The following is a 9,622-nucleotide window of genomic DNA, read 5'->3' on the forward strand; positions in this document are numbered from 1 at the left end:
ACTTTCAGTCGCGCGGCCTCGGGGCACCCCGCGCCCCTTCCCACTCCGCAGGTGCCCCGGCACTGCACCCGTCGGGAAAGGGAAGTGGGGGGAGGGACCCCGGGACCCCGCCATCCCCGCCCTTTCCCTGGATTTAAGGAGCCGCTGGCGGCGGAGAGGCCCGGCGAACGAGCGAGGGGGCCAAGGCGGCCCCGGTGCTGGCGGCAGGCGGGGCGGGCGCTCCGGAGTCGGAGGGACCCGAGAGGAGGGGGAGCGGGGGAAAGCAGAGGGGAGGGGGACGGAGGGGAGCGGAGGGGAGGAGCCGCGCGGCCCGCGCCGCTTCCGAACCGGAAAGTTGGTCTTGCCGAAGTCCCGCCACCCCGGCGTGCGCGCTCCGCTCCGCTCCGGCCGCGAGCCTCCGAGCCGGGCCGGCAGCCGGAGGAGCCCACGGAAGGGAAACGAGCCCGGAGCGAAGGTCGAAAGAGAAGGGGCACCTGAGCTTGAGCGAGGCCAGCGCGCCCAGCGGCGCCGCGATCCTTCGCGGAGGAGCGAAGGCGGCCGGCCGGCCCTCCGCGCCCCGGAGCGCAAGAGGCGCGGCGCCCGGGCGGCCGGGGAGACAAAGGCGCCGGCCGGAGCCCTGCCCGCGGCCGCTCGCTCCGGGAGGGGCGGCCGGGCGGCGGGGGGGCGCGGCGCAGACACTCTATAAAGGGGCGTGCCCGGCGCGCCGGCGGAGACGGCGCCGCGCGGACGCCGCCAAAGTTTGCTGCCTGCGCCCTGGGCCCGCTCCCGGCCGCCGCGCCGCACCTAGGCGCCGGGGAGCGCGGAGCCCGCGATGTGAGGCGGCGCCGGGCCGCGCGCGCCCAGGTCCCCGGGCGCCGGCCGCCTGCTCGCCCCGCGCGGCCGCTAATTGCGAGCGCGGCCTCATTTGCATAGGCCGCCGGAGTCCGCTGGAGGCCGGCCAATCGGCGCGGCCGTCCGCTAATGGCTGCGCATTATTCACCAGCCTAATTGCTCAGCCCCATGCGCGCCCCGCGCCGTCCCCGCCGGCCGCCCCGCTGATGCCGCTGCCCCGCGCCGGGCCCGCGCGCCGCTAGCAGCATGTCTCGGCGCAAGCAGGCCAAGCCCCAGCACCTCAAGTCGGACGAGGAGCTGCCGCCGCCGGACGGGGCTCCCGAACACGGTGAGGGGCCGCGGGGCGGCGGGGAAAGTTCCCTGGCTCCGGCGAGCCAGTGTCCGCTGCGCGGCGCCGGCCCGGGCAGGCCGGCCGCGAGGACCCGATCCTCCGCCGGAGCGCGCGGCGCGGGGAGTTGCGGGCGAAGTAAACTTGGCTCGGCTGCCCCGAGTTGGGGAGCTGCGCGCGAAGGCGCCGCGGCTCGGGGGCGGTTGGGAGCCCGCGCTGCCCGGCGGAGCCGGTGCGGGGCTGGGCGGGGGCGGGAGGGGTCCGCGCCTCCTCTTCCGCGCCGTCCCCCGGGCTCCCTGCGTCCGGACTTGGGGCTGGCCTCAGCGACCGCGGCGGCGGCCGCCGGGCGGGCGCAGCGGCGGGGAAGCGTCCGAGTCTCACCTACCGCTGGACGCGGACCGCGTAGCTTTGTTCGGCGCCGGGCGCCCGGGGCGGTGCGCGCTCGGAGCGGGGCCGCCTCCCGGACCCGGGCCTGCCCCCACCCCGGACGACTCGCGGCCGCCTCATCCACCCCGAGGCCGTGGAGCCGCGAGGTCCCCGGCGCGCTGACAAACCATTGATCGGGTTCCGGAGCGAGGAGGCAGTGTCGCCTGGCCTTGCCTAATGGCCGCCTGGGGACTTAACCCGGGGTGAGCTCCGCCGCGGCGCTGGGGGGTGGTCCTTGCACGCGGCGGACCCCAGCACGTCCTCTAGGCTCTAAGTTTGCTCGGCCTGTTCCTGTGTTTCGGTGGCGCCGCAGGCACCCCTCCGGCCAGCGGGCCGCAGGGACTGCTCCTCGTCCCCAAGTGAAGGTAGGAGCCGCGCAAGCGAGAGCTCGGCACCCGCGGACCGGCCTCCTCCCGGGAAGTTCAGGGCCCGAGTGCGCGCGCGGTGCAGCGGGGCCCGCGGTGTTCCCAAGATGAGACACCGGGACGCAGCGGCACCGCAGCGTGGACATCAGATAGTTCTTCCTTTAAAAAAACACGCCGGCCAACTTTGGGATTAACCGATTATAAGTTGTGTAGAGGCAGATACGCATCTTTTTACCATGAGTTAGACTGTGTGCAAAAAACCACAGGCACGGAAGAGTTTATCTCGCGGTGTTGTGAAGTTTGACAAAGCAGGTACCCGCCACGTCGCGAGGGAGAGGGGAAAATGCTTAGAACGCGGCCCAGAATTCATAAAAACAAAATGCGTGAACTCGGCCCGGCCTTTTTGTCGCTGTGGAGGTGAGGCAGTCGCGTCTGTGCAGCCCCGTCACCCAAGATTGGAACCGGAGATATGCTAAAAAGAAACGCTTGCATATGGTGGGTGGATTAGGGACAAAGAATCTTTTTGTCATGGAAATGGGTTTTTTTGTTTTGTTTACTTCATCACATAGAATCTCTCACACTTGGTTTGTTTTGTATTGCCCTCAATGACTACATGATCAAATGAATGGATTTATTTCTGCCGAATGAGAAAGACAGTCTTTCCTTCAAAAGAACTACATTGCATCCCAGTGAGGAATTTTAAAGCTTTATTATTGTGGCTCCTGAATAGCTTAAAATCGGCTTTCACAGCCGCCCCAAATGCAACAATGTAAATACTTCTCAGCTTTGTAGGGTCCTTATCAAAATGTGCAATGTCTCCTTTTATTAAAGCATATTTTAATTAATGGAGTAAAACCCCTGGTATTTAACAATTAACAAGTTGAGGCACTGCTATTCATTTTTAATTTCACTTCAGAAATGTGAGCTTGGTGAACTCAATAGTGTAAACACGTTAGGGTATGTAGCCTATATCTGAAAGCCTAGGATGGAATAAATTATTTACAAATTCTCTTTTGAATTCCCCTTGTTGTTACTGAATTTATTTAGAGGAGAAACACTCAGGTTTTCTCCCCACCATCGGATTAAAGTTTTTGCCAAGCCTGTGCTTTTCAGTCACTAGGAGTTCTGATGCAGACGTTGCTGCAACGGCCCCTGGTCAGATTCTGCCAAAGGCCAACAGCAGCCTGTCCGCGGGAGCCTTCCTCCCATAGTGTCTCCTCTACTGTTTTAAGGATAGTTTAGGCAAACTATTTTAAAATAGTTCTTTCTCATCTAATTATGCTGAAGCTGACTGTTCACCGAGCATAAAAGATGCTCTGTCCTCTCTGCTCACTCAAGGAATGCTTGTGTGTATGTTACTCTTGTGTAGGGTCCTCATTAGTAAAATAACTGAAACAGGTTTCTAAAGATAAATGATTGTGAAAACTAAATTACTCCAACATGAACAAAATTTTTACTTTGTTAAAGGCAATGCAAATAAACAGACCACGCGTGAGTTACAAGTGAGCTAAGTTAGTTCAGAGTGTTTTAGAAACGAAGTAAATAATTCCTTTGTATCACTTTGGGTGTGACATATTAATTAAAGCAATAGAGGACTGCAGCAAAATTGAAGGCTATTGATAAAACAAATATTATATGCAAAAATTTTAGTATAATATGGGGGGCAAAGGCCCACAGCCACATTAATTTATAGTAAAAAGACTTTATTTCTTAAAAAAGAAGGACTTTTTTTAGGCTTTGGGTTTTAGGCAAGCAATGAAAAAAGATAGTTATCCAAAAATAGCTTGAGTGCTATCTGAAACTTATTGCTGGAGTGAAATATGATGATATATTTGGAATCAGAAAAAGTAACAATGATTTTTGTAGACTTCCAAAGTTATCCTGTTGTAAAATTTAAGGATCACTGAGACTTACATTCCCAATAAGAATAATCTTTTTAAATTGCAAATCATTTAATTCCTGTCTTTGAAAATTTAGAAATCAATGTGTTGCAGCTTTAGGATTCAGTTAAATGTATGCCACCAACAGTGAAATCCTTTGAGCCAGCGGAGGAGTATTTTTGTTCTAAGAAAGAGTGATTAAAACTTGTAATGACAACAGCACTTACACTCCTACTAAGAACTTTAAAAGGTGTAATGTTGCTGTCCTTTATCATAGAAAATACAACTTAATAAAGACGTATTTTATTGTCGTTAGAAAGAAAATACGTGTTTAAGGAAGAACAAAAGGATATGATAATTTAAAACAATTTGCCATCGTGTATTTTGTTTGTTAGCACTAATTGCTTCAAAGTGTGTTTTTATTTTCAGTCACATGGCTATCTTAAAAAATTCTTTTAAATGTGGCGAGCATGTGATTTCAGAATTTACCAGTGGTATTCACAGGCTGTGTTTAAATTAAGGGAAGGCCACCAGCCCTGAGTGCAGAGATCTCTTCTCTTTTATCTGTATATGCATGGTTTGCCTCGAGTCCCCCACCCCCCCCCCCGCACACGACACACATTTACAATTCAGCATTCGAAAAGGAAACAACACAGAAGCCGCTTTCTAACCCTCGTAGGCAGATTGTTTTCTCTGAGATGTGAAAGGTGAAAAGTAAGTAAAAGGGAAAAGGGAAAGAAAGAATTGGCAAACATTTATTTTAAAAATAGTGTAAAAAAACTTTACCTATTTAAAAATGCATCACTTGGTGGTTAACAGAAAGCATGCCAGTTAGCTCCCACCTCACAGAGGAAGAGAGCTGATTATGTAACAGTGGGGATTTTTATGTACATTTTAAACTTCCACAACATAGGATGATCCAGTATTTTTAGATCTGTTCAGAGCCAGGAAAGGAAGAGGGTATGGACCAACAGCAGGAATTACTTAGCAAGCTGCTTATTTTTGGTACACAAGATGATGGCAACAGCAGGCCAAAGCAGGTCAGATTTCATTTCCAACTATAATCTCTCAGGCTTTACCGTTCGTCTCAAGGTAGCTCTCAGAACATTCTCTTTTGGGGGGAATGCAGCAGAGCCGAAACCACGGATTCCCTTCTGTGCACTGAACGTCAGTTGGAATTTAGCATTCTTAAATCTAAGTATTGGCACGGGCTTTTCTTCAAGTAAAATTAAAATCTCCTTAACTGCTAATGAGGTTATGCACTGTCTCTAATGCTGCAAAGTAGTTTCAAGAAGGATAATTTTTGAATACTGTTACAGCAGGAAGAGGCTCCGTTCTTTTGTCAGTTTTGTTTTCCTACATACTTCCTGGACTAACTACCAGAATAAGGCCAAAGTATCTTAGTGTCATGAAAATGGGGGCCAATTCTGCTACTGGGGGACAGGCTTTCAATTACACAGATGTTACATTGCTACACGTTTCATGTAAGACGTAGACAAAATCTATGTAAAAATCTAATGTTTTAACACCGCCCCAAATAAACTTTCATATTAAAAAAATCCCTGTCCATAGGTTTTTCTCTTGTAATTTGAATACCTTTATGATTTGAAATGCAGTTAACGGTGTGATTTCCAAGCAATCAAATAAAGCAAGTCACGTTACAGAAAATGTAAATATTAATTGAAATAATAATATAACGTAATGGGCTCTATTTATGTCAGGTTGGGGGTGATTTGTTGTTACTTTAAGGAAAGCGTCCTCCAGACTGGCCCATTGTCCACCAAAGAGACCTGATGATCCCTGATTTAGACAAGGTGTCTAAACCTTGTCCTCAGTGGGCCTGTCCTGTCCCATCGCCCGGCCCCACACTGGTTCTGCTTAACACCGACGATCGCTACCCACTCTGGGTCCCGATCGCCCACCAGCCAGCACGGACTCTGGCCTTGTGGCCTGAGGTGGGGGAAGGTGGGGCTGCAGGGTGCTGGCGGCTTCCGACCGGCTCTCCCTGAAGGTGGGGCCGTCAGAAGTGCTTTGACAAGCCTTGCTGATTTAACCTTTGCCTGCTCTGCCCTGCCAGGGGTGGCCACTAGATGTCAAGCTCATAATGCAATTAGTGCATCTGTGCTGTTGACCTTGGCAAGCGGACAGCACTGTTCTGTGAAGTGTTAACACTGGATCTGAGTGTTAACTAGAGACCCGTGAGTTTGCTTCGTGCTGCTCCGCTTATCAGATGCCCATCTCATTCGGCACAAGTGTTTATAGTGCTCCGAGAAGGACCGAGAGTGGGTTTCTTTTGTGTGGCTATTACATCTTGTTAATTAACCCTGCAGGTGCCGTGGCACGGGGTCTTAGTTTGTCGGCATGCCTGGGCTGTTTGGAGAGTGACCTCTGCAGCGCTGTGTGATAATTCTCTTGTATGACTGTATGTGCGGAGCCACTGGCTTCAGTGGCCCAGGGCAGTGGCTTTTCCAGGATGGTTTTTTGCACGTGTGCAAACTCTGCACATAGAAATGGAACAGTGCTGTGAAGTGATGACAGAATGGAAGTGATTTAACAACCTAACCCCACGTGCAAGCAGGTCTGCTGGTTACAGTCGATCTGAGCCTGGTTCCTGGACACAGTGTGTCCCTGCTGCTCAGGACCATTTGGACCCAGGTGTTTGCTTGTCTGAGTGCTTTCGTTTATTTGTGTGTTTTTACGTGAGTGGATTTGAAAAATGGCTGGGGCTAGGGTGATAGTGTAGGCATTTTTGAGTAGGCATGTCATGATCTAGCACATTTCATGCCAAACCTGAGTTTAAACCTCCTGAATCTGAACCCAAAATGACCTGCACAAACCTTGTTTTTACCCGTCATGGAATTTTGATTGAAATTCTTCTCATCAGCTGACATATTTCAGGGTTGTGTGTTGTCGTCAGGCATAGATAGTGATGTATGTGTATCCATCATATGTGTGACTACAGCATCCGTCTCGGTGAAAGAACTATGTGCAAGCTTGAAGTGTAACAAACATCTTATTATTCACTACGGCATCCAGGCAGACAGTCCCAACAAGCGGGAGTGTGTCTGCGCTCCCTCTGTGTGGGTCCATAAAGAAAGCAGTATGTGGTGCTTCACCACACAGATTAAAAACTGCAAATGTTTTAAACAGGAGACATTTGGTGGCTGTGCCACAGGTGGTCGTTACTTAACAAATTTGAGATGTGGGCCACCGAGTCGACGAAAGCTAGTGTGCGGTCAGCGCTGGCGTTCCACATAACAAGAGTGCCCTCCACTGTTCGGAGCCAGGCTCGCCCGCGGGGAGGTCTAGGAAAAAGGACAAAATTTTTCTATGGCGTCTGGAATTTCTTCTACATTGTTAAACACAGTGGGGGTCTCTATTTGTCTCCCCCTGTTTCACAGCTTGGGCTCAGTATGTGATAATTCATCTTTCTTTATGGGATTCAAAGCTATCATAAGGAGTTAAAAAGAATTAATTTGCAAGAAAATAAGTGTCTACGAACAATTTAGGAAAACTTGAAAAATGCTTCCTAGATTTTTAAGGGATGGTGAAAGCAAAGGAGAAAGTACCTTTTCTTTCCTAAAGACCCACGTGGCATTTTAGGTTACTAATTAAAGTGGAGAAGTCAACATCCCTTTTCCATGCTGAACAAGTTTGCTGCATCTTTCCTTAATGTTGCGAAATTTAAAATATGTAGCGAAAGTGTAGCAGACTAGTGCAGGTGAGCTTTTGAGGCTGAGAAACAAAATTATCAAATGCCTGTTTCCTGCTTCTTTGTAATTGCGTAGCTTATTTACTAGGCACTGTACTCTTGAAAAGAGAAAACAAAGGTTTTGCTAAGAACTGGAGTTTGAAATTTGTAAAGAAAGCTTTCTGTCTCCAATATTTTTTGTGTATATTGTAACAGCGCTTTTCAAAACTTGTGGCTTTGGAAAGATCATCATGGATAAACATTCTGCCACATTCTTTAGGAGATCATTATATACTTTTGCAGACAGTGAAAACATACTACATGTATATTATATAACAGACCAGGAATTAAAGCTGAGAGATGGTAAAACAGTTTCGGGGGTTCTTTGTTTTTTTTTTTTTTTTTTTTTTGCGGGAAGTAGGGGAGGCTCCTTTCACACCAAGAGAGTTGATCCAAAGAATAGGACCATTTTTGTTAAACATTCTCGGCCTGTTTTATTAGTGAGAAGAAAAAACTCCATGTGTTTTTAAGACTGCCATTGAAGCTATCCCTTTGTTAGGGACTTCCTCTGAAAGGCGTGGGGGGAACCACTTTCCCTCCCTCTTCTGAAGAACCAAGAACATAGGACCTGCTCACAAGTGTCTGATGGGTGAGAGTCAGGAACCTGAAAAATCTTAGGTCTGAGTAGCCAATGTGGGGATGGCTGCTGTCCTTACAGGTTCCTGACTGTGCTCAAGGGACAAGTTCAGCATCAAGCCCGGTGCCCATTCGAGGCCATGGGCTGGCATGTGCTGACCTCACAGAGTAGTCCCTGCCCAGCCAGCTTCTTTCTGGCAGTGGTGGGAAGGGAGCCACTGGCCACGCCCTGCTCACCAGGAAGGGGAGCCCGTGGGTGAACTGGGGCCCTGGGTGGGTTGGCTGGCATTTTTGTCCACGTGTGCTGATATAACCCTCACACGCTGCAAAGTCCTGCCTCATCCCTGGCCTGTTCACAGTTTGAAATTTCATGGTAGTTGAATAGTCAGTATGCAAAAGATAAAATATCTTTGACACTAGTGATAATGTTTACAAGGCTTGTTTTTCAATTCCCCCCAAGAAAGAAAGAAAGAATTTCCAATTGCACTGGAAATAAATGTCTCAAACTCGTTCTGTTGTACTGTTGTTTGTGACTCATTGACATGGTTTTACCTCAAAGTACAAATTTTAAGCCATAATAACTAATCGAGGTGATGACTTCTATTCTTAGAACAGCATGGCCAGTCTAAAATGTAAATTAAATTAAAAGACGGTTGACTTTGTTTGAGCCTGACATACTATTGGCTTAAAACAATGGCAGGAGTAAAGGGCCTAAGAAGTTACGTGATAGAATTGTGAACCGCATTCAGATTTTTTCCCACATGGGTTTTCTTGTTATAGAAAGCATGTTTAAAAATAACTAAATACAGCCAGATTAGCACATACACACTGTAACATGATACATTTAATCATTGTAACGAGCGGCGCCATCAAGCGGGTTCTCACACCTCCCTCTGCGTCTCGTCCTCTGAGTGCGTCAGCAGCCAGGCCGCCTCTGCCGTGTCCATTCCGGGCTCGGCCCGGTGAGCAGGCTCTGACCACGCAGCTCTGTGGCAGGCCTTCTTGTTACTGTTTAATAACACTCTTAAACGACGCACCCGAATTTCAATTCTACAGTGAAATACTAGAGTTCGGTATTCGGATGCATTTTATTCCAGACTATCTGATGAAATGTATGGCATGCTGGTTACACTCAGATTTTGAGAGTGGAACAGTTGTAGCGGGAACGTGGGAGACCACTGACGTGACCGTGTCAGTAAAGATGCCAGCCAGGTGCTGATCCAAGTGACGTGTCCAAAATGAGAAAGCTGCATCGGAGTGAAGAATTGTTCCCTTCACTCATTGTAGTTTTTAAAATATTTTTGAGTCAGAAAGCAAATTTATTATGAAACTTTGCTTATAAAATCCCACAGCTGTCTGTTCTGTTAGGTTCGTTAACATAATGAACTGTTAACAGGTCCACATGGTCAGAATGCCATTTTTATACAATTTCCTCTCTTCAATTTTGCTTTCTTCAATTTTAAAA

General features: G+C 49.2%; 1 protein-coding gene across 1 annotated transcript in view; it reads left to right on the forward strand.

Moving 5' to 3' along the window:
* The first annotated feature begins 1,070 nt into the window (after positions 1–1,070).
* The window catches only part of SALL3 (spalt like transcription factor 3), a 19,975-nt gene continuing 11,423 nt past the window's right edge, over positions 1,071–9,622 (forward strand). The window contains 1 exon segment of the mRNA XM_033135610.1: positions 1,071–1,159. Coding sequence (XP_032991501.1) covers positions 1,078–1,159 — 82 coding nt within the window. The 5' untranslated portion in view covers positions 1,071–1,077.

This window comes from Rhinolophus ferrumequinum, chromosome 19 (assembly GCF_004115265.2).
Source record: "Rhinolophus ferrumequinum isolate MPI-CBG mRhiFer1 chromosome 19, mRhiFer1_v1.p, whole genome shotgun sequence".
Classification (NCBI taxonomy): domain Eukaryota; kingdom Metazoa; phylum Chordata; class Mammalia; order Chiroptera; family Rhinolophidae; genus Rhinolophus; species Rhinolophus ferrumequinum.